The sequence below is a fragment of the Hibiscus syriacus genome, unplaced genomic scaffold (assembly GCF_006381635.1).
Source record: "Hibiscus syriacus cultivar Baekdansim isolate YM2019G1 unplaced genomic scaffold, ASM638163v2 tig00110794_pilon, whole genome shotgun sequence".
NCBI classification, from domain to species: domain Eukaryota; kingdom Viridiplantae; phylum Streptophyta; class Magnoliopsida; order Malvales; family Malvaceae; genus Hibiscus; species Hibiscus syriacus.
The window spans coordinates 567,472-590,783 of NW_024062865.1; the positions used below are offsets into that span (position 1 = coordinate 567,472).

Below are 23,312 nucleotides of genomic sequence, written 5' to 3' on the forward strand. Positions count from 1 at the left end.
AGGTGGCATTTTGTTCACTGTTTTTGATATAACCTTGACCTAACTTTTATTAGCTTGATTGAAAAAGTAAAACATGTTTTTTGTTCTGTCATTTGTTGATTAAAAATATGATTTAGTAAATGTCGACTACAGTGATACTATAATGTTTTAGTAAAACATGTTTTTCTTTAACTATTGAGATTAACTGAGGATTCAACCTTTCATCTGTATCAAGCAATAATATTGTAATATATATATATAAAGTATGAAGAAAAAGATAAATACTGAGGATTTAACATGTTTTGTGTTTATTTTCAAAAAAAAAAAATGTTCTGTTTTGGTCATGATCGCGAGCGGTTAATTCTTCTGGTAATATTAGTTGTCTTGTAAAAAATATAATCACTTTTTTCTTGATTTATCTCTTTTGTTATGTACTTATGTTCATAAATTTTGAATCCACGGTTATAAGTCATAATGATATAATTGCTCCAAAATTAATTAGAGAAAAGAGGGATACAATTGGAACGACCTAAAAATTTTAAATTACGATGTCATAATTTTAAATTTTGATATTTAAATAAAATTATATAATTTTCTTAATAAAAGTTAGGTCAATTTTGTTGGCATGTTATCAAAATCAACTCCCAACTAAAATAATCATTCATTTTGTCCTTTATTTTTTTCGGAAGCATTTTGACTATAAAAGTTTCATTTTAAAACAAAAAGTCCCCTAACGTTTAACTTAAGAGGGTGTTTGATTTAGAGATTACCAGGGGAATGTAATCTCATTCCCCCGTTTGGTTGGCCAACATTCTCAGCCACGGTAATCTTTTATTACCAACGGTGGTATTTTAGAGTATATTATCAGAAATGTGATTATATCATTTCCTTAGGAATTGTTGGATTACCGATGTTTTTTACCAAAATGATTTTAAATTTTTTTTCTTTCAAAAATATCATTCTTCTATCGTTGAATAAAAAAATTCTATGAATTTTAAATTTTAAATTTATTCTTAAATTATTTTAGATTTACAAAAAAATCCATAATTAAAATTGTATATGAAGTTCATGAGTTAAAATAAAATTTTACCCTTTCATTAAACCTATTTATCTTTTCAATTTTGTAAAAAAATTATATAAATTTTATGAATTTAATTTTTTTTAAAGAAAATATAAATTAATTATAATAAAATTATAGTATAATTCAACTTGTTAAAAAAATAAATATATAAGAATAATTTGGTAAAATATACATTCCAATAATCTTTTATTTCTGTAACCAAACACGGTAATTTTACATTTCTGCTAAATCAATCAAACACAAAATACAACATTCATAGTAATTTTATTTCCACCGGTAATCTCATTCTCACTGATAATCTTATATTCTGTGAATCAAACACACCCTAACCGTCATTTTAATTATTATTTGATTTATCTTATTTTATTTGATAATACGATGACAAATACATGGCAACATGTTTGTCAAAACCTATGACCTTTTGATTTATCCTATTTAGTAGGTTAACATTCAACTCAGACTCGTCAATTTTTTAACAGAAAGTGACGAGTTTAGAACATATGAATAATCAAATGACCATTTTGTAACTTTTAATAGTCGAGGGACTCAATAAATCAACACCCTATAATTAGATGATAAGGTTGTAACTTTTAATTGTCAATAGACTCAACAAAGCAACACCATGTAGTCAGATGACCATTTGTGTACTTTACCCACAAATTTATTATATAATACTAAATAATAATAATAATTGTAAACTACATAAATGATCCACAAACTTTTAGCCTAATTGCATTTTAGTCACAAATCTTTTTAAACTTGAATATAATCACTAAAATTTTAATTTGATTTCATTAGTCATTGTCGCTAGTAAATGCTAATGCGACACATTAAAGTTTGACAAAAAAATAGCATAGCTTGATTTTAAGTTGATCCGAATATTGATAATGACAAATAAAAGGTTTTAATTTCTAATTTCTTTTGAGATTTGAAGATATTGGAAGGTTTTCTAACGAGTTTGATTTGATAAAAAAAGTGGAGGAGGAGGAGTTCGATGATATTTTCGACCTGAAAAACTATAGAATGGTGATAAAAATGATGATAAAAAGAGGAGAGACGACCACTAATCTAAAGTTTGAGAAACTTAATTTTTGTTTTGAAAGAAGGTGACTTTAGCTGCTACATTAGCATTTCTTAAAGGTAACCGACAATAGTGATTGTAATGAAAGCGAATAAAAAGTCTAATGGCTATATTGCAAGTCTTAAAAGTTTGGTGCCCAAAACACAATCATCCTAAAAATTTAGTAAGCATTTATGCAGTTTAACCTAGCAATAGTAATAAAATACTATGTTTTCATTTGGTTAAACTACCTATTTGGTATCTCACTTATTCTTGTATTTCTATTTTGGTAACTTTTACTTTCTCTTTTTTTGATATTTTACTTGTCGATCTTCGAGACCCCATCACTCCATATCCAAGGTTAATGCTCGGGTCTAAGTTTTGCTAGGAGTGACTGAGATCTTATGTCCTAGGTTCGGCTCCTTCTGGCCTCCCCTTTATATTTTCATTTATTTTCTTGTAAGATGATAGTTATATAAATAAAATATTATCAAAATCTAGAAAGTTAGCTTAATATCGGTCGAGGGTTATTGGTACCTAAATTTCTTTTTTCTTATTATTCTTTTAATTTATCTATCAAAACAAATACCTGCATTTCCTCTCTCTCTTCCTTTTCTTCTCCTCAAACCTCCTTTCCATTTCCATTCACCCTCCTTTGTTTAACTCACAATATATATACTGTATATGTTATGTATTATAAATACAAGAAATCTATGTACTTGCATAAAGTTGTCTTTATTTTAGAACAGTTGTTGTATGACTCAATGATTCAATCACGGGAGGAAAGGTGGTCTCAATCTGGGTTTTGGTGTTTTAATTTATAACATGGGGTTCTTCGTCAAAAACCAAAACAAAAGGAACTCTTAAATTTTGGGTGTTTTGTTTTTATCTGATGTGTTCCATTTACTGTCCATTTGCTCCTCCAGTAGATCTGGTTTGCTACTTATGTTCCATCAGCTGGTTTATTCATGCTTCAGCTCCCACTCTTTAAGGTCAGATCGTCGCATTTTCACTCTTTCTACTTCCTCTCATGCCATTAATTATACCCTTTTCAATTCCGATTTTCTAGGGAAGAATTGGGCATCTGTTAATTTTAGCTGCGAAGTTGCTGGGTTTTAGGATGCTAAGTTATCAGAATAGTGATAGGGTGGTTAAAGGGTTTATTGGGGTTTGGGGTTTTGGTTTGCATTTGCTTTTGGTGCAAAGTCATAGAAACCCTCCCTACCAGAGGTTGTAGTCCTTTGGGGGTTCCTCATATAGAGAAGAGAAATGGGTAATGGGACTTCTCGTGTTGTTGGTTGCTTTGTGCCTTTTAATGGAAAAAGGGGAGTTGATTTAGATTTTCTAGAGCCCTTGGATGAAGGGTTAGGCCATTCATTTTGTTATGTTAGGCCTCCGATCTTTGAGTCTCCTGCCATTACTCCATCAAACTCTGAGAGGTTTACTATTGATTCAAGCACCCTTGATTCTGAGACGTTAAGTGGGTCATTTAGACATGATATCTTGGAGGATTCCACAGGACTACAAAGACAGAGTAGGAGTTTCCGAGAAACCACATTTAGGACCATCTCCGGTGCGTCTGTTAGTGCGAATGTTTCTACAGCTAGAACTGGAAATCAGATTGCAATGTTTGCTACTGATGTCCAAGAGCCTGCTGCATCATTTGAGAGTACCTCCTTATTTGCTGCAATCCCTTTGCAGCCAGTTCGCCGTGGTTCTGGTCCTCTGAACGGGTTCCTGTCTGGACCTCTTGAGAGAGGGTTGGCTTCAGGGCCTCTAGATAAAGGGGGTGGTTTTATGTCTGGACCAATTGAGAAGGGTGTGATGTCTGGGCCACTTGATGCTGCTGATAAATCCAATTTCTCTGCTCCGCTTGCATGTGGTCGCAGAAGACCTCATTTCCAGCGATTCATGAGAAGTGTTAGTGGACCAATGAAAAGGACCTTTTCGAAGCATTCAATGGGGTCTGGTTGGATGCAAAGAATTTTATCGTACCCACTGACCCGATCGGTATGGCATGCTAAGGAACCAAAGCTTCGATCTGAACCCTCTTGGAATTGTCTTGAAGCGGGGCCGCCTGAAGAGGAATACGGAAGCAGTCGCAACTTGCAATGGGCTCATGGAAAGGCTGGTGAAGATAGGGTTCATGTTGTGCTCTCTGAAGAGCAAGGATGGCTGTTTATTGGCATATATGATGGTTTTAGTGGTCCTGATGCTCCGGATTTTCTGATGTGTCATCTTTATAAAGCCATAGACAAGGAATTGGAAGGGTTGCTATGGGATTATGAAGATAAATCTAGATTTGACTCCTTAAAACCTGAAACATCTAGGAGTAGAAATCCTGATGCTGATTTATACTGCAGCAAAGAAGAAAAGTCAATTTCTTGTTCAGATCAAGAAATATTGTCTACTGTAGGAGAATTGCTTACTCAAGAAAATATTCAAGGTCAATCGTCTAATAATGAAATTGTTGAGGAAAAGGATGATGTAAGGGACATGGAACAGGATTTATCTAAGCATAGAAAGTCCACTTTAGGGGCTGAATCTGAATCTGTTCCACGTGTAAACTTAGCTGGTCAAGGCAGGAAAAGCATGCGGCTATATGAGTTACTTCAGATGGAGCCATGGGATGGTCAAGGTTCTCTGTTAATCTCACAAATGGATAGACAAGTAAAAGGTTTATGCGATTGTCAACCGCTTTATGATAATTTAGGATGCATCAACTCATCAAATTCGAAAGATGATAGGTCTAACATACAAGGCGATTATCCAACTACTTCAAGAGAAGATATTGGGAATTTTGATAATCCTGGTGCTGCAACTGCTGCTTCCATGTCAGGGCAAAGGCAGAATACAAGAAAGTCTCTGTTTGGTTCAAAGGTGCAAAAATTATATCGGAAGCATAAGTCATTACAAAAGAAACTTTTTCCTTGGAGTTATGATTGGGACAGAGAAGACATTTGTGTGGATGAGAAAATAGTTGAATCTTCAGGACCTATTAGAAGGTGCAAATCTGGAGTTGTTGATCATGATGCTGTGTTAAGAGCAATGGCTCGTGCACTCGAAAGTACTGAAGAGGCTTATATGCAAATGGTGGAAAAGGCTCTTGACATCAACCCGGAGCTTGCTTTGATGGGATCATGTGTTCTAGTGATGTTAATGAAGGATGAGGATGTATATGTCATGAACCTTGGGGATAGCCGTGTGATTTTGGCACAAGAAAGACCAAATGATTGCCATCCAAATCCAAAATTTGCAAAGGATGATTTAAAGTTTAGAAATAGATCTAGAGAGTTGCTAGTGCGTATGGAGCTGGACAGAATATCAGAGGAGTCTCCTATGCATAACCAACATGGTCCAGTTAGCTTACTGAACAAGAACAGGGACCTCTCTGTTTGCAGATTGAAGATGAAAGCGGTTCAGCTTTCCACTGACCACAGCACAAGTATTGAAGAGGTCTGCTACTGATTTACCAACAGGCTAAAATTTAATTATTCATATGTTGAATTTTATATATTTTGGACTTCTGATGATATCCATCATAAATATGTCCTTATAAAATGTGATATATATAAAAATTGGGTGACAGACATGCAGGGAGAAGATACATTTATGGGACATGATTTGTAGGAGGAATTCACAATTGAATTTAGAGGAATATGAATATAGCAAAATGTTTTAAGCATTTATATATCTAGTTTGGATTTAATTAAGTCAAATTTGCATCATAATATCAGATCACTTTCACTTAAACACCTTTATTTTTGTGGGATTTATTGGATATTTTGATCTTAACTGGTTCCACTTTAAAGTGCACTTGCTAGGCACTATAAGTTGGTGAACTGAAAAAATGCTGGGTCATTTGGTCGTACGGTTGGTTTATCTTCCTTTAGTGGCCTTGGTCTGGTTGTTTTGCCAATGACCTCATCCCTGGATATGCATTCAGTCTGAATGCCAACGATAAATTTTCAATTCATTAAGCTCCAGGATGATTGCTTCAGATATTAGCTGGCTTATAAAAAACTATGGGTAAAACACACCAAGTTTATATGTGTCAGACGAGAAATAAATTTAGATGTCATCTAGCAAACAATAACCTGTTCTTGATTGTTTATGGCAGGAAATCTTAAGAATAAAGGCAGAGCATCCTGATGATGAGGAAGCCTTTTTAAATGATAGGGTGAAAGGGCAATTGAAAGTCACTAGAGCATTTGGTGCTGGTTTCCTGAAGAAGGTTGGTTGGGTTAGGATCTTTAATTGTTATATTCATTTTCTTTCTCTCATTTGAGATTTAATAATAAGTAGAAAAGATAAAAATAATAAAACCTATGATGCTTTTTTGTAAAATAAATACATTCTAACAGAATTTTTTTATTGTACTTTTGGTTCTTGCTCTCTCTTTCTCAGTTTTGTAAGCATGATAACTTGTTATAGTATTTTACTATTTGACCACCATTGTGCGATGAAGTTGATAGTTATTTGTCTAAAATCTTGTACTGATTACATAAAGTTGACCATCTTATTTTCTGCGGTGCTCAATATATCAGCTGATTGGTTTATGTGAAGTGGATAGGCTAAGTGATGCAAGATATGTGCACGTTGAATAAGACTTTCTTTCTTGATGTAGCACTTTAAGGCAGGTTAGTTGGGTAGGAACTTTTTGTTTGTCGTCTATCTACAAATTGATGGTTTAGTATATATACCCTTGAAGTTGCATGCCTACATGTACCACTTAAACTACCGGCCAAACTATATCCAAGTTTTGTGTGCAATATCGTGTACTTAAATTTAAATTCTTGCAAAGGTCATTCCATCATACTTCTACCTCCCTCTTCTCTTCCTCCTCGAATACGTCTGGGGTCTCATCAACCCTCTTCTGGCAGTTCAATATCCAAATCACAAGCCTGTTACTGGGTGTTAATTAATATATTATATCTTATAAAAGAAGCTGCTTAAGCTGTGTGATTTGAAAATTTGGCCAAAGGTTTTCTAATGGCATTTAATTGTTTCCTTTATTGCATTTAGATACTGCAACTTTATAGTGGAGTAAAACATGGGATCAAATTGTGCTATTTTCATCAAATTTGCTGCATACCATGTTCATTGGAACCTATCTGTTTTATTCATTGTCTTTCTATGCTAGTTCGTTGATTTTGAAATGATTGGTTCTTTGCTGTTTTCACTTGTTGTGTTCAGCCAGCTTGTAATGAAGCTCTGCTAGAGATGTTTCGGATTGACTATGTGGGAAACACTCCTTACCTTAGCTGCATCCCCTCTGTTGTTCACCATCGGCTCTCCTCTTGTGACCGATTCTTGGTACTATCATCTGATGGACTTTACCAGTATTTCAGCAATGAAGAGGTTGTTGCCCATGTCACTTGGTTCATTGAAAATGTTCCTGAAGGTGATCCTGCACAATACCTTGTTACGGAGCTTCTACTCCGTGCTGCAAAAAAGAATGGTATGATTATGGAATATACCATCTATTCTTGCTGTTAGATGTATCAGGATAATCGATACAGTTTGAGTGGAAAAAATTCCAAAAAAAAAGCTGCAAAATATGGCATTTTCATTTTTCATGTGGTTAGAACATAGATGTAGTTGCATTTGACATTTCTTTCGCATATCAATGCAATCTATGGAAAGCCATGACTTAATTTGAACTTCTGTTTTTCACATATGTTAATGATGGGAATTTGTCGATTTCTGCAGGAATGGATTTTCACGAATTGCTCGACATACCCCATGGAGATCGGCGTAAGTATCACGATGATGTTTCAGTTATGGTTGTTTCATTGGAGGGAAGAATTTGGAGGTCTTCTGGATAATGTTTTTTTTTCCCTTCATTTTTCTTTTTATTGTCACCTTTTAACAATTTCCTCAACAATGAAATATTTTTCAAGCAAGGGTTGATATTAATTATCCATTACAGAAATGAAAGATAGAATCTTAGTCTCAGCATTTTCAGATATGTTCGGTTGCACAATCACATGAATGATAACTGCCTTCTTACATATTTGGAATATATGAATAGTCAAGTGATTATTTTGTAACTTTTAATAGTTTAAGAACTCAAAGCCCCGTCCAATAATGAGAGCATCATTTGTGTATTCGTAAGGTACAACTCCTTGCACAGTCTTGCCAAATATATTTTTATGTATTTAATCCTAAAAGAAGAGTTTGATTTATTATAAGAACAGTGGAGGGAGAAACAAACTTTCTCCTAAGAAAAGCTCAAGTGATGGTACTACGTGTTATTTTCATTTGTCAGCCGTTGAAGAAAATTTATTGAATTAAAGGAAGTTAAATCTAACATTTTGTATGTAATAACAAGTGGAGTTGGGTCTAGCACATCATATAATTGTATATACTTCAAAGATATTATTCAATTACGTTATAAACGAAATTTTATATTTAATTTTTATCTTATGTAATTTTTAATTTAAATTCAAATATTTTATAATTATTTTATAAATTATAGAAATTATTTATTTATATTATAATTATATGTTTTTTTAATAAAAAAACCGAGCATATCACTGCTGATTGATAAGTTAAAATTAATTTTCAATTTATCCGTAAACTAATGGGCCAATGAATGGACATTCAAGCCAGAAGTGGGTTACATTGGGCGTCTAGGCAGGTTCAATAAATAAAACCCTGGGTTTGGGCTGGTGGTTGTTTAAACGTAGTTTTTTAAATTTGTTACCCATTGTTGTCGGCGGTGCCTGCCTGGGTTGTGATGGCGTTATTTGGTTGTGGACCGTGGTGAAGTGGTGAAAGCAGAGAAATTGGTAATTTGAACCTGACGTTGGAGAAGGAAATCGAGATACAATTTTTTAGAATTTGAAATGCTGAAGAAGAATAACAAGAATTTCAGGAAAAGAAGCTTTCTAGAAGACGACGGAGATGATCCAGCTGCCAAATCAGACGATGAAGAAGAAAGACGGTAGTCTTTCCCCCCCTTTTTAATTTTTTAGAAACTAAGTTAGGGTTTTTTAAAAAAATCATTTTTTTGGATTTGAATGCATAGGTTGGCGTTAGAGGAAGTGAATTTCCTGCAGAAACAGAGAGAGAGAGAGGAAATCAGGAATCCCTGCGATTCCTAAGGTGCAAACAGGAGGCGTCGTAGCTAAAGTTACCGAAAAGGGCGATGCTGATGGAGAAAAAGAGGAGCTTGTGCTTCAGGATACTTTCGTTATAGAAACCGCTGTCCTTGTTGAGGATCCAAACATGTATGCCTTTTCATTTACCATTTCCCATTTTGTGTGTGTGTGTGTGTGTTTCTGGATTGTCTAGTTGTGTATTTGTTTTTATCTTTCCTGTAATCGTTTTGCGAATTAAGGATAAAATATGTGGAGCAAGAATTTGCAAAGAAGAGAGGAAGGAACATGAATGAGAAAAATGAAGTTGAGAATGATTTAACTCGTGCCGAAGATGAATTGTACAAAATTCCTGAGCATCTTAAAGTGAGCTTTGAATTTCCTTATCATTTGCAAACATATTTCATTGTTGTTCTCATGAACTTTTTATATCTGGTGTTTGGTTGATTACTGCAACACCGGTTTCGAGTTAGGGTTTATAGTTTTTACTTCTTGGTTTATTCCTTGCAGGTGAAAAAACTGAATCCGGAAGAAAGTTCTACGCAATGGACTACCGGGATTGCTGAAGTTCAACTGTCTATTGAGTATGCGTTTTATTAATATCTCATTTCAAGAACATAATCTTTACTGGATCTTGATCCCAGAATCCTATTCTTCAATATAGGGAAATTTTAGCTTTTTGAGCAGAACTTGTTTTGCTGCTGCACTGCTAAGCAAACGTGATATAATATCTTAGACAAACTAAATGCTGTGTGCCACCCTCTTCTGTAATATATTAATTGATTTTGTATCAGAATGGTTTCTTTGATGGCAGATTCAAGTTGAGAAGTATAGAGGAAACAGTGCCAAAAAGCTTCTTCAGGAAAAGCAGCTCACGGGACGGTCAAAATCAGAAGTTAACATCCCTTCAAGTTACAGTGCTGATTACTTCCAGCGAGGCAGGGATTACGCCGAAAAACTTAGAAAAGGGTGCTTACATTTTCTTTCACACTTTTGTGATTAGAGGTCATTGATTTTAGTTCATTTTGATTTTCTCTGCAAATAACTTGCTAGTTGGGATTAGTGGGTTTTCTTCCATCTATTGTTATGAATTGCAATCTTTAGGTTTGTTTGTTTCGATTTTGCTTCTTGATGTACATCGTGTTCATCTGTCACCCCATTTTCCTTCCCTGAACTTACAAAACATCCTGAGCTATACAAGGACAGAAACTCACAGGATGACAATGCTGGCTCCAACCCGACTGATGCAAGCAATGATGCAGCAGGAAGTAGGCAAGCCGCAACCGATCAGTTTATGCTAGAGCGCTTACGGAAACAAGAACACCAACGAGTAATGCGGAGATAACACAATTACACAAGCAGCATATCAGATTGAACTTTCAAGCTACATGTCCAGTGGTTGACTGGAATGTTACTTGTGCACGAAAATGTTCACTTGGCAACAAAAGGTCAATTTATTTTATAAAACTGTTGCTGTGACTGTTGTACCATCGTCAATTTTAATGATGATTGAGACACGGTTTTCTTTTTCTAACTAGTTATGCTTAAATACTATAATCCTAGTCCTGTAAACATATTTGAGATGCTTTTGATTTCTTTTTGTACGGATGCTGTTACTGATAACAAAGAATAGATTATCAGTGGCCTGTTCAGTCAATAATTAGTCCATGTGAGTAGTGGATTTAATTTATTTCCTCTAATTTGATTAATTTTTTTTTTACTTTTAAAATTTCGAATTTTTAATCTTGATTAAAATAATATAAGGATAATATGGTTAAATGATTGGGTATGAAATGGTCATTTAAAAAACAATAATTAAATTTATAATTTGTGTATAATATAAAGGTCACACTGGTTCAACTTCAATTCAGTTTTTGTTCATTGGTTTAGATTTAATGGCTCATTTCAGCCAGAATTTTTCCATCATTCCGGTTGAGCAAAAACCATAAATGAAAATTTGGAACATTAATTGCAAACTTGCAATCATCAGTACCGTTGCAACAGAGTATATTTTGTAAACAAATCACTTGTTGGGCTTCAACAGTAAAACGCCAAGCCACAACCTAAGTGATGAGAATATGATAGTACAGCTTGGAAGTAAATGTAATAAGCAAAATACATAAACAAATACATATCTGAGATTATATGGGAAGTTTTAAATTTGAACATTGCTTTTGAAAGACTGACCGAATTGCCAATTTGAAGGCACCACATTAAGTGCAGTTCGAGTCTTGCCATTACTGACTTGGACCCTGAAAGATAAGGTATGACCATTTAGGTAGCTTAAGCTCTGCCAATTGGCACCCCAGTTCCTCAACATGCTTTCCCATTTATTGGTTTTGGAACCCTTTACCCATACCTTTGAAATCTCTCCAGCACCCCCAACGTTTGATATCAGCACCAGCTCAAAATAATTCCTTCCATTGATGGTGAATCTCATGCCTCTCTTTCTCCTGCATGTAACCCTGGAAAACAAATTATTCATATTTGCAATGGTCAAACAGTGCTTAGTTTTCAAGTTCTTTTTTTTTTCTTTTTTTTATGGCAGAATGAGAACAGTGGACATACCTCCTTAGAGGATTGGTACAATTCCAGCCCGGTATTTCGCTATGGTCTCGAATGCGGGTTGAGCCATGTCGAAGTGTGGTCGGGGTGGATTACACCAACCACCATCGATATTCGGGAGTGCGTAATTCGGAGGGCAGAAGTCGGTGGCGGTGATGGTAATGTATTTACCCTTGAGACACCATTGGGGTACCTTTTTTGCATCGCAAGTTATCTGATAGCAGCCTCCACATGACCTGCCGTCGTTAAACAAAATTGTGCTGAGTGCGGCCGTGTTTGTTCCATAACAGTCTGTTTAGAGATTGCCATAACCACAAGCTCCACCTGCAAAAACCAACATATTCAATGAAATGAACCAAAAATAAGAAAGAAAAAGGGATTAAAAAAGAGGAAACTTACCCATTGTGCCGGAAGCATCACTTCCACCATAGAATGTTGCATGTGCTGAGAGCCAAGTATGAGCTGCATCTGCTACGTGAAATTTAGGGGGGAAATATAAACACACAATGAGAATAGCAGTAGTAAATAGATAGGCACTCTTCATTTTCTTTTTCTTTTACGTTGGAGAATGTGAGCGAAGGACGAGTTTGATGCCAACGATGCATTTCACCTAGATATTTATAATCAGTGATAGACCCTGCTGATAGCTTATGAAAAATTATTGATAGAGATTTTAAATATTATGCTATTATCCTTATTCCTTAAATGATAGAATAAATCATCGTAATTCATAATGTCATATGGGAAACCTATTTTTATATTCAAACCCATGTGACAGTAGTTATAAATCTTGGTTCTGCAGTTGATAATATTTCCATCAATCTACTACCATAAATGGTGAAATAAAAGTTACTACAATTTATTCAATCTCAGGGTGAATATAAGTTTGGCAGGCTAAATGCTATACATCTGGTTTTTATTTATTTTTTCAACAACACATGTATTTATTGAAGAGATGATCATAACCTAAAATTCTCTTATGCTTGATAGCAATAAGAGAAACAAATCAAAGGGTCACCAGCTCTAACTATTATTTCCAATAAATTTCTGGGATTATCTGTAAATTCAACGCATTATAGTTTCATGGTACGTAATTGTACAGTTGAGCAGCAAATTGTCAAGCAGGCAATATAAAATTACAGGAGAAAATTAAATAATTTCTATTGCAGAAACTATATGCTTTGAATTTGAACTCAATTTCCTAATTCTCGCAACTATGACTTTTCAGAAAACAAGTGAATAGGAAACTCTGCAACTATAAAATCAAAGTCAATCCATTTAAAAACACATTTAAAATTCATGTTTAGACAGGTTTCGCTAGCAGCAGTCACATTACATGCAACCACCATGAACCTGCAGGTACCGGTGCCTTATTTAAGAAGAAATACAAAGAAAAATGATTATTTTGGTTGATAAGCAGAACCATATATCATGGCATATCTTAAGGAACCGTACAGCTAAAATCACATGGGTTATGCCATCTTTCAAGTCAACTTCCGTACCCAAGTAACCCAACCAACTGCTCACACATGACTTCATGTTCTTGTATTCCATTGGTATAATGGAAATTGTATTTTATTTGTGGGTTTTTAGCAGAAAAATATTATAAATGGTCATGGCTTGAAAGGCAAGAAAAATGTCTACATTCTAAGGTGGGTAAGACTCATGAAAAAAAAAACGAACAATACTAACTATTCATTTTACAGATAACAGATTGCAAAACAAGAACATACATATTTATGTGAAAATCCTATCAGAAAAAATAATGTAAAAAAAATGAGAAATTTAACTATAAAAACAGCAAATACAAAAGGATTTCGCAAAGATACATCAAACCTTAGAATCCTAATTATATATGTAGTTGTACGGACACAAAACATAACGAAATCTGGATCACAAACTCTAGCAGTTGAAATACAAATATTTTTTTTCTGTAAGAGGGCCAGGGTATCTCTAAACCTTTTGTGATCCTAATGCCCTTCCCCAATGATATTAATCAAATAACATGGCTGTGGTTTGGTTTTCACTTTCTATGGCAAGCAGTAGAATCTTTTAAAAACACCGTTAAATGGAATTCCAAATGCTGTGAAATGTGATAAGCGGTGTTAATTAATGCTACCCTTTCCTTTCTAATGAAGGTTAAAAAGACCGCGCTGCTGCTAACAGATTCTTCGATAATTAGCAAAAGAAAGTGTGAATATTTGTAAAGAAGGAAACCCAAAATTTCTACTTTCCTCTCATATGCTTAGTTGTCTATAAGCTACGGATTCTTTTTTCATATTATACACATTTTAAGTTGTTCCTGTCTTACCTTTTCAAGTTGTGTTTGATATAACCAAATATGGCGAGTACAAGAGGAAACTACTGATATAGACAAAGTCGTGTTTAATTTAAGGATTATTTTACGGTTTTAAAAGGCAAACCGATTTCCTCAAACATCAGGGGTGGTGGCGCAGATGGCTAGCGCGTAGGTCTCATAGCTTGTTGAGTTATCCTGAGGTCGAGAGTTCGAGCCTCTCTCACCCCACGCCTTTTTTATTTTCCTCTGTAATGGGTCTTAATTTGGGTTCAGTGGCAAACAGATCCTGGGCCGGTCTCTTATTCACCGCTGACCGTGGATTTTGAAATAATTATTTGGATAAAATAAATAAATTTTTCATTAGTTTTGTTTAATCAATAGCATGTAGCTTAGAAAATGGTAACCATAATGTGTTGCAACATTCGAAATAAATTATATGTTTGCCTCCATTCATTCTTTAGCGTAATCCAAATAACAAGTAAATGTATAAATAAATCTATATTTAAGATTTATGATTATCTTATCCTTTTTAAGTAGTGTAATCCAAATAGACCTATAAATTTATATTTTTAGAACTTAAAAGGTTTTTATTATGCACCCAATCTTTATACTCAGAAATATAATGGAAAATTAAAATCTTGAGGTAAAGAAAAAAGAGAACGAAGCATGATTAGGGGAGTTATGGGCACCCATCGAAAGTAAGTGATAGGTTCCAATTGTGCATTTAAAACAAGAGAAAACAAACATAGGGTTGCAAATGCAAACCCTAGGTGCCACCATCTTAGGACAACGCCCCTTGGCGAATGGCAATTGCAGCCACCAAACTACCCAGTTTCTCAATAAATGCATCAATACAATAGATCATATCCTTTATCTTACTCGATATATACATACACCCCTTCTTTACCTATTCATTCTATTAATTTGTTTATAACTTTGGCAATGTATAAAAACAACTTCCATCTGTAACCAAAAAAAAAAAAATACCAACTTCCATCATCATTATTCCTACTGATTAGGTTTTGCGTGCCAAAACGCAATACGTAATAGCAATTGGATTTTGACAGGCAACGATATTGTTGTAATTTCTTTCTCAGGATGAACGTCAAAAAGTTGTTTGGTCTTAATTATACGAGGAAAACAATAAAGTTTGTCTTTCAGCTTAATTGCTATTCCTTTTTACATCATATTTGAATGTTGGACACTGACATTCCTGTAGAGCCGTGGAGGTTATAATTATTACCCACAAACATTATTAATAATTTCACCATGTACATATATTCGAATTATATATGATCTCATTTCGGATGATCTATCTGAATAATTTTTTTAGGACAAGAATGTTACATATCATTATCTTAAAATATTGTTACACTTCTATGCATTACATTACACCTACGTTATTATTAAAGAAATTGTGTTTGAATAATATATATATATATATGATAAAATTATAAAGTTACAAATTAATATGGTAATAAAGGAGACGTGAATGATTAGGCTGGGATTTATGAAAGATGTTGTTTTTATAAGAAAAACATGGAGAGTGAAGTTGGCAAGTCGTTTTTCGGGCAGTTAATTGAAATAAATTTGGTTAATGAGACAGATAAGATGGTTGCATGCATGACCAAATAATTCAGGCATCTAAATCTTGTTATTCTGTCATCCATTTATTATGGTTAGTCCCTTGTAATTCAAGAAAACCCTATCTTATATGTTTATATTCAGCAACACCAGCTTAACATGTTTAATGTAGAATATGATTAAACTAAAGAGTTTAAAAATACTAAATTAATTATATTCATGCACAACATATATAGTCTTGTAGTGGAATTTAATGTAATATATTTAGTATTTTTTTCCAGTAATCTAACTAATTTAATTATTATTATTTATATTGAGAAAAATTAAATATTAAATATAAGTATATAAATTAAATTCATGATTATATTAATATAAAATATTTTGTCAAAAACCTCTTCTTTTTTCTATGGTAATGGAGTCATGTAGTTCTCTATACCATGCATCCATAAATGTTCATTTAAGAATAAGAACTAAACTTCGAATGATTATGGAAACAATTAGAATATTGAATTCTAAGTCTCCAACGATTTTTTTAAAGAAATATATATATTCTCAATTTCTCATACATCCGTGGACATGTATAGGATGACCATGTTGACCCAGATTTGATAGGTTTTGATTTGATTCGACCAGGTCAATTTTTATATGAAAATATGAGTTTAAGTGGGGTCCTTTTTTAAAGGAGAGTTAGATTCGAGTCAGACTCGTTTATGAGATTTTAGTGACCTGTGATGAACATAGAAATTAGGCTCCTAATAACAAGTATCGAAAAATTAAATCCTAAGAACAAGCAAACTAAATAAATTTGTTTGTAAGTTATTTTTTATTATATTAAATAAATTATCTAATAAATACATCAAATTTTAAATAGAAAACATCAAAAAAAAAATTAAAAGCCCAAAACATCGAAAAAAATATTAAACGCCAAATTACTCACATAAACAAGCATGATCCTCTTTTAAGAGGATACATATTAGATTTTAACCTTATTCGTCATGTAAAAAAAAGAATAATTAAGTGAAAAATAAAAAAATAATTTAAAATGTCACATAAACATCACTGTTAATTTTTTAATAGAAGGTAACAAAAAATAAAATAAAATATAAAGGTATGATTTTAAAAAAAATAAAATAATTGGATGTCCAAAACAAAAATAAAATAATAGAAGGGTGATTAAATAGATAATTTATCATTTTTTAATTATATGTGAATTTATAATTTTGTGCCATGGGTAAGAGGGGCCCTGGGCAAGTGCCCCTCTTGCCCGGACTGAGTGGATTCGAGCTTATGGTAAATAAAAATTCAATTGAACATAATATTATATTTATCTCTTATATACTTAAAGATAATTACAATAATATTTTTGTATATTATCTTTCAATTAAGTCTTCATTTTATATAATAAAAATAATTTTTTATATATATATATATATATGCCATGTTAGGTTAAATAAATTTTAACTTCAAAAATCTGTTTAAGTGTAGAGTAAAATGAAATCATCCTAAGTTCATATACGAGTGAAGTGATTTAATTTTTAGGTCGAATTTGTGTGGGTTAAAAGTTCAACTCGACCCAACCGATGATAGACGCCAGAGGTGTCACACAATCCAGTATACATGTACGTATACTGTATTGTATAAGTTGGTGTCTCAATTTTAAACCATGCCAGCACTCCAACCTAAGCTCCGGTTTATATTCTCATTATATATCTGTTTCCATTCCATCTCCTTTTCTATTACATCTGGTGTTGGTACTTCATTGACTACCAGTCTCCGTACGAAAGTTTTCCTTTTTCCAAGTCCTGAATATGATGGCAAGTCGTTGGTTCAACAGCTTTATCGTCCCGTTAGTCCTCACGCTGACGATTAACATCCACCGTGAAATTCATTATGCTGCAGCTGCAGCTGCCGCAACCATCGGCAATGGCTTTGTTCAAACGACGGAAACTAAGTTTGTCGTGAACGGAAAGCCTTTTTACATAAATGGCTTCAATGCTTACTGGTTGATGATGTTTGCATCCGACCCTTCTTCGAGAAGTAAGGTCACCGATGTGTTTCGAGAAGCCTCCAAGTATGGCATGAACGTAGCTAGGACGTGGGCTTTTAACGATGGTGATTACAAGCCTCTGCAGACTTCTCCTGGTTCGTACAATGAAGACGTGTTCAAGGTATGAAAGCACTTAAAACTGTTCATTTTACAGCAGTTTTATACATTACAAAGAAAAGGGTATGTTTATTCGTATTAGATTGTTAAATAATTTTGCAGGGACTGGATTTTGTCGTAGCAGAAGCTAATAAGTATGGGATTCACTTGATTATGAGTTTGGTGAATAACTTCAAAGATTACGGAGGAAAAGATAAATACGTTCAATGGGCAAAGCAACGCGGTCGGAACCTGAGAAACGAAGATGATTTTTTTACAGATTCCATCGTCAAACAATACTACAAGGATCATGTTAAGGTATACATTGGTTTACAGCTTTAGATTTTCTGGATGAAACCCCATTTCTCTCCCTTTTGAGGGGATTTTCTGCACTGTATTTAGCCGGCGGTTGTACTTGATTTGTAGGCAGTGCTAACCAGAATCAACACGATTACTGAAGTGACATATAAAGACGATCCTACCATATTTGCTTGGGAACTTATGAACGAACCTCGTTGCCCCAGTGAACCATCTGGAGCTCATCTTCAGGTTTGTTTTTCAAGTTAATTTTCCTTAGTTGTTTCGTGTTTTTTAAATAGTTTGGTGTAATTAAAAAGTAATATGTTCAAAATATTTATTAATCATTTGACTATGTCTATAAACAAACGCAGTTACTTGAACTTAAAATATCTAAAGAGAATAATCCTACTTTTTACTGCCGATAAAATTTAAACTTAATTTCAATTCATTCCAGCTAAAAAGATAAAACCCATTTCGCATGGGCGGATTAGAAGAAGGGTAACCGTCACGGATAAAATTGACTAGCGATGGAAAATATTGTTTTGGCTTTAGGTCCATAGCATACACACATGACACTAAACAGGGAATCATCTGAAGAAACCTCTCAAAGAGTAATTTAGAATCAGATTCCTGGATTGATGTTTTGTAGTGACAGACAAGTTTGCTGTTTTTGTTCTCTGTTTGTTTGGAATTCTGTAAGTTGTTGAACTTTCCCCTAATAGTTTGTGGTACTAATAATTTGCTTAATTTAATCTACAGAGCTGGATAAAAGAAATGGCTGCACATGTTAAGTCCATTGACAATCATCATCTACTGGAAATAGGACTCGAAGGATTTTATGGGGAATCAATGCCCGAGAAGAAACAATACAACCCGAATAACTACCCCATCGGGACTGCCTTCATTTCTGATAACCAGATCATCGAGGTCGATTTCGCAACTATCCATATCTACCCTGAGCAATGGTAATATCACCATTTCTCTAGTTCATTTCACACGTTGGAGATCCCCTGTTCTATTGTTTTGATTTAGATGTAATAATTGCAGGTTACCATCGACAAATATGAGCGAGGAGGCCCAGCTTGGTTTTGTAGATAGGTGGATTGAAGCACATGCTCTGGACTGCAACTCGGTGCTGAAGAAACCACTTGTGATTGGAGAGTTTGGCAAGTCTTTTAAGTTGCCAGGGTACAGCTTAGAGAAGAGAAACGAGTATTTCCAGAGGATTTACAATGCTATCTACAGCAGTGCCAGAAGTGGGGGATCGTGTGCCGGTGGGCTGTTTTGGCAACTGTTGAGCCTTGGGATGGATAACATGGGAGATGGATACCAAATTGTTTTGGAACAGAGCCCTTCAACTGCTTCAATCATTGCTCAACAATCTCGGTTGTTGTCGTCTCTCACTTGAAGATCATATCAACTCCTTGAAACAATCAAAAATATAATAAATATCCTAAAGGTGAATTCTTAGGATGAGTTTAGTACACATTAATGTCTATGATACCAATACCAAATGAGGCTTTTCCAGCATCCTCATTCCTACATTACTTAGTTTATCTTACAAACTGCTGGTGTCCTGTCCACATTCACTGTATTTGCAAATCATGAAATTGAGAGAAATATATATTATGTTATATAAGATCAGAAGTAAAACATGATAAGAGAACAAATAGTAAAGGGGTAAATATGAATAGGCTAAGTCTTATGTTGATTAGAAAACACAAGGATCATTATTCAGCATTATGGATAAGCAAGCAGTGAGCAGCCAAGATTGGCAAAGCTTGTTTTAAGATTGCGGCTTCTCCCATTTGAGGGGCTTAACAACTTCCCAGGTTAAATCTGGGTCGTCTCGTCCAAAATGTCCATAGGCAGCTGTCTTCAAGAACCTGTTGTTGCCACCCCTCTTGAGATCCAGGTTGATGGTGATCATGTCAGGCCTGAAGTCGAAGTTCTCCTTCACAATTTGGAGGATTTCCTTGTCCGGAATCTTTCCAGTTCCATGGCTGTCAACAAAGATGGACAATGGCTCAGGCACACCAATTGCATAGGAAACTTGCACGATGCACCGACGGCCAAGGCCATTTGCTACAATGCTCTTAGCAGCCTGCCTAAAAATGTAAGCACCAATCCTGTCGACCTTGGTAGGATCCTTTCCGGAAAAGGCTCCACCACCATGGGCTCCTCAGCCACCGTACGTATCAATAATGATCTTGCAGCCAGATGGGTTAAGATGGAAGATTGTCTTCTCATCCAGGTACTTCTCAGGGATAACAGGTTTTATAACATGCTCTTTGAGGTCAGCAGCAATTTCATTATTTATAACATGCTCATCATGCTGAGTGGAGATGAGGACAGTGTGAACACGAACCGGAACCATAGCACCATAATCATTATAGTACTCAACAGTAACCTGGGTTTTACCATCAGGCCTTAGCCAAGGGCAGGTTCCATTCTTCCTAACCTCAGTAAGACGAGCCCCAAGCTTTGTTGCAAGAACATGGCTAAGAGGCTTAAGTTCAGGGGTTTCATCAGTAGCATAACCAAACATGTGGCCCTGGTCACCAGCTCCAATCTCTTCCGGCTGCTTCGTAAAGTGGCCATGCACACCCTGGGCAATATCAGGACTCTGCTGCTCAATATTGACAAGGACCTTGCACTTGTCAGCATCAAGAACCACATCATCAGAAACGAATCCAATAGCACGGCATGTGTCTCGGACAATCCTCATAGTCTACATTGGCCTTGGTGGTAATCTCTCCAAAGACCATGACCATGTTAGTCTTGGTGCACGTTTCACAGGCAACCTTGCTATCAGGGTCCTGAGCAAGGCAGGCATGAAGCACTACATCAGAGACCTGGTCACAAAGCTTGTCAGGGTGACCCTCGTTCACTGACTCGGATGTGAATAGAAAGGTCTCTATTGTAAGCCTGCACACGATTAATGCACAAACACATCTAAATCAGCGTGGTAAAATCACAAATCTTAAACATAATTTAAAGCATTCATAATGACGTAAGATAATAGAAGAGAAATAAGTTACAGATCCAGTAGATATTACTCAAAAGTAATCTGAACTAACTTTTGAAGTAAAAAAAGTAATCGCCATATATCTTCAGAAACTAAAATGCTAAAAACCCCAAAACTAACAGAAAACCGCACAGATCTGCGAATGTTTCTATTAACCTTATCTATAAAAGAGACAAACAGATAAAACAAGCATTCTTTTCCGCGGCTACTACAAACAACAAAGCAAGATCTCCAAACAAAAACTACGAAGCAAAGCAATAAACAGAAAAATATAAATGAAAGGGCAGAAGTGGTAACCTGGGGAAACAATTCCGTACGGATCTGAGTCTTCGGTTGCGAGAGGAGAGAGGGTTGAGCTGAGATGAGCAGAGCAGAGCAGACAGACCTCTAAAGAAGCGGAGAACTCAATGGACACAGGAAATCTAGCCTCAAACGTGAAAATTTATAGTAAAAAAATGGATATGTTAAGAATTAATAACCGCTTACTGTTTGTTTAGGTTGAAAAAAATTAATTGTTTGCGGTGAGCGTGGATCGAACACGCGACCTTCAGATCTTCAGTCTGACGCTCTCCCAACTGAGCTATCCCCGCAAGTTGTTTAAGTTTCTAACAGTTAAATTTATATAGGTTAAATTAAATTAGATGGTTGAGTTCTTTACATAGATAGCGTTCCGTGTCAATTTCTTATCTACTTCCGTGTATATTGGTTTCGTATACAAAAGATCGTCTCCATCTTCAACAACACACTCCATCCACCTGCGTTGCAATGGGAAAGATTCCATCTTTTAAGGATGAATTCACTTTCGGTTTGTTTCTTCTCTTAGAATACCTTTCTTTCTAAATATGTTCCTCTTCTTTCCTTAATTTCTTCTTTCTTCTAAATTAATTCGCAGACCAAAGGCTCGAAGAATCCCGCGATATCATCGCCAAATATCCCAATCGCGTCCCTGTAAATTTTTCTGATTCAGTCTGTTTCCACGTTACTTTTGGCCAAACCCTTTTGTTTCCTGATTTGTTCCTTTCGGGTTTTATATTTTATTTTATAAATATTACAAAATTTCTGTTATTTATTTATTTATTTTGTTATCAAGACTTAATGCTGTTTATAAATTAGACGAACTTAATGCCTTCTTACCCTCATGGATTATGGGTTCTATTAAAAAGAATTAGCTGGTAATTGCTAAAAGCCGGCTCTCTTACTTTTATTTCCTCTCATTTTTGCAGGTGGTTGTGGAAAGATACTCAAAATCAGATCTTCCTGAAATGGAAAAGCAAAAGTAAGTTTCAGCCTTGGCCAACAACAATTTGCCCTTAATTGTGCGTTTTTATTGTAGAGGAATAAACTCTACCTAATGCAATAAACCAATTGTAGCACAAATTCTATAATTGCTAAAAAATTATCACTTAGGAGCATATAAAAATTTTAACTTAAGTCTTGGGTTGGTGTTGATTTCTTGTTAAATGATACGAGGGCGGATCAATTTTGTGCTAAACTGTTTGATTTATAGGTATCTGGTTCCCCGGGACATGTCTGTCGGACAATTCATTCATATCTTAAGCTCGAGACTTCGTCTGATCCCCGGGAAAGCACTCTTTGTGTTCGTGAAGGACACATTACCACAAACAGGTAAGTCACGATAAGATAATGTTACATTTCTTTCAAAATGATTCTATCGTGTTTGAACATTTTCTGAGCTTTCAGCTACAACCCGTGTTTACAGCTACTCTTATGGACTCTGTTTATGAATCGTACAAAGAGGACGATGGGTTTCTGTATATGTGTTACGGTAGCGAGAAAACCTTTGGTTGTGCTACATATAAGATTACTCAGCCGTAACCTCTGTGCAATACTTTAAAATCCCTCGGTTCCCTTCGTTGTCTGGATGGATCTTGAATGTCGAAGCTCAGCCTGGTATTTTGGCGTTGTAGCGTCTTTTAGCCATCATTCATTCTGTAAATGTCTTAATAACATTCAACACGTTCTACAAGTTATTGTTATCAATGTATATGAACTCGCACGCAAATGTGTAACCTTGGTGGTAAACTTCCAGTAATCTATGTATGTTGCTTACAAATAAGTAAAAACTTTTGGAATCCTGCTTTGGTTTTGTGTGTTTTCATTTTGACCTCGCAATTCTGTTTCAGTGATGCTGGATTTTTGTTGCCTAATG

General features: G+C 34.9%; 3 protein-coding genes, 2 non-coding genes and 2 pseudogenes across 6 annotated transcripts; 5 read left to right on the top strand and 2 right to left on the bottom strand.

The window, feature by feature from the left end:
- Window positions 1–2,769: 2,769 nt before the first annotated feature.
- On the top strand, window positions 2,770–8,033 carry LOC120141234 (protein phosphatase 2C 32-like). 2 transcript variants are annotated; one of them, XM_039156164.1, is made up of 4 exons: window positions 2,770–5,576; window positions 6,241–6,354; window positions 7,317–7,581; window positions 7,833–8,033. In XM_039156164.1, the coding sequence occupies exons 1-4, from the start codon at window positions 3,390–3,392 to the stop codon at window positions 7,946–7,948; spliced, it is 2,682 nt and encodes an 893-aa protein (XP_039012095.1). In that variant the 5' UTR covers window positions 2,770–3,389; the 3' UTR covers window positions 7,949–8,033. The 2 variants fall into 2 exon arrangements, with proteins under 2 accessions (XP_039012095.1, XP_039012096.1); XM_039156165.1 differs by lacking the exon at window positions 7,833–8,033 and having other exon boundaries at window positions 2,775–5,576; window positions 7,321–7,471.
- A 795-nt stretch (window positions 8,034–8,828) lies between these two features.
- Window positions 8,829–10,836, top strand: LOC120141232 (annotated as a pseudogene).
- A 3,393-nt stretch (window positions 10,837–14,229) lies between these two features.
- Window positions 14,230–14,315, top strand: TRNAM-CAU. Its single transcript is given in 2 exon segments — window positions 14,230–14,267; window positions 14,280–14,315. It is a non-coding gene; the product is annotated as a tRNA-Met (tRNA).
- Window positions 14,316–17,472: 3,157 nt separating this feature from the next.
- LOC120141256 (mannan endo-1,4-beta-mannosidase 4-like) lies at window positions 17,473–19,718 on the top strand. The gene is made up of 5 exons (XM_039156184.1): window positions 17,473–17,839; window positions 17,938–18,132; window positions 18,241–18,363; window positions 18,874–19,079; window positions 19,162–19,718. Exons 1-5 carry the CDS (start codon window positions 17,480–17,482, stop codon window positions 19,520–19,522), a joined length of 1,245 nt encoding a protein of 414 aa, XP_039012115.1. The 5' UTR covers window positions 17,473–17,479; the 3' UTR covers window positions 19,523–19,718.
- Window positions 19,719–19,781: 63 nt separating this feature from the next.
- Window positions 19,782–21,544, bottom strand: LOC120141257 (annotated as a pseudogene).
- A 115-nt stretch (window positions 21,545–21,659) lies between these two features.
- TRNAF-GAA lies at window positions 21,660–21,732 on the bottom strand. Its single transcript has one exon. It is a non-coding gene; the product is annotated as a tRNA-Phe (tRNA).
- Window positions 21,733–21,833: 101 nt separating this feature from the next.
- On the top strand, window positions 21,834–23,232 carry LOC120141259 (autophagy-related protein 8i-like). The gene is made up of 5 exons (XM_039156187.1): window positions 21,834–21,947; window positions 22,035–22,090; window positions 22,366–22,418; window positions 22,650–22,768; window positions 22,863–23,232. Exons 1-5 carry the CDS (start codon window positions 21,908–21,910, stop codon window positions 22,976–22,978), a joined length of 384 nt encoding a protein of 127 aa, XP_039012118.1. The 5' UTR covers window positions 21,834–21,907; the 3' UTR covers window positions 22,979–23,232.
- The last annotated feature ends 80 nt before the right edge of the window (window positions 23,233–23,312 follow it).

Bases quoted from the DNA above. Each gene is read 5' to 3' on its own strand.
- LOC120141256 (XM_039156184.1), top strand. From the start codon at position 17,480: ATGATGGCAAGTCGTTGGTTCAACAGCTTTATCGTCCCGTTAGTCCTC. The intron at 18,133-18,240 runs GTATACATTGGT...CTTGATTTGTAG, and splicing joins ACTACAAGGATCATGTTAAG to GCAGTGCTAACCAGAATCAA. The intron at 19,080-19,161 runs GTAATATCACCA...TAATAATTGCAG, and splicing joins CATATCTACCCTGAGCAATG to GTTACCATCGACAAATATGA.
- LOC120141259 (XM_039156187.1), top strand. From the start codon at position 21,908: ATGGGAAAGATTCCATCTTTTAAGGATGAATTCACTTTCG. The intron at 22,419-22,649 runs GTAAGTTTCAGC...TTTGATTTATAG, and splicing joins CCTGAAATGGAAAAGCAAAA to GTATCTGGTTCCCCGGGACA. The intron at 22,769-22,862 runs GTAAGTCACGAT...CCGTGTTTACAG, and splicing joins GGACACATTACCACAAACAG to CTACTCTTATGGACTCTGTT.
- LOC120141234 (XM_039156164.1), top strand. From the start codon at position 3,390: ATGGGTAATGGGACTTCTCGTGTTGTTGGTTGCTTTGTGCCTTTTAAT. The intron at 6,355-7,316 runs GTTGGTTGGGTT...TGTTGTGTTCAG, and splicing joins GTGCTGGTTTCCTGAAGAAG to CCAGCTTGTAATGAAGCTCT. The intron at 7,582-7,832 runs GTATGATTATGG...CGATTTCTGCAG, and splicing joins CCGTGCTGCAAAAAAGAATG to GAATGGATTTTCACGAATTG.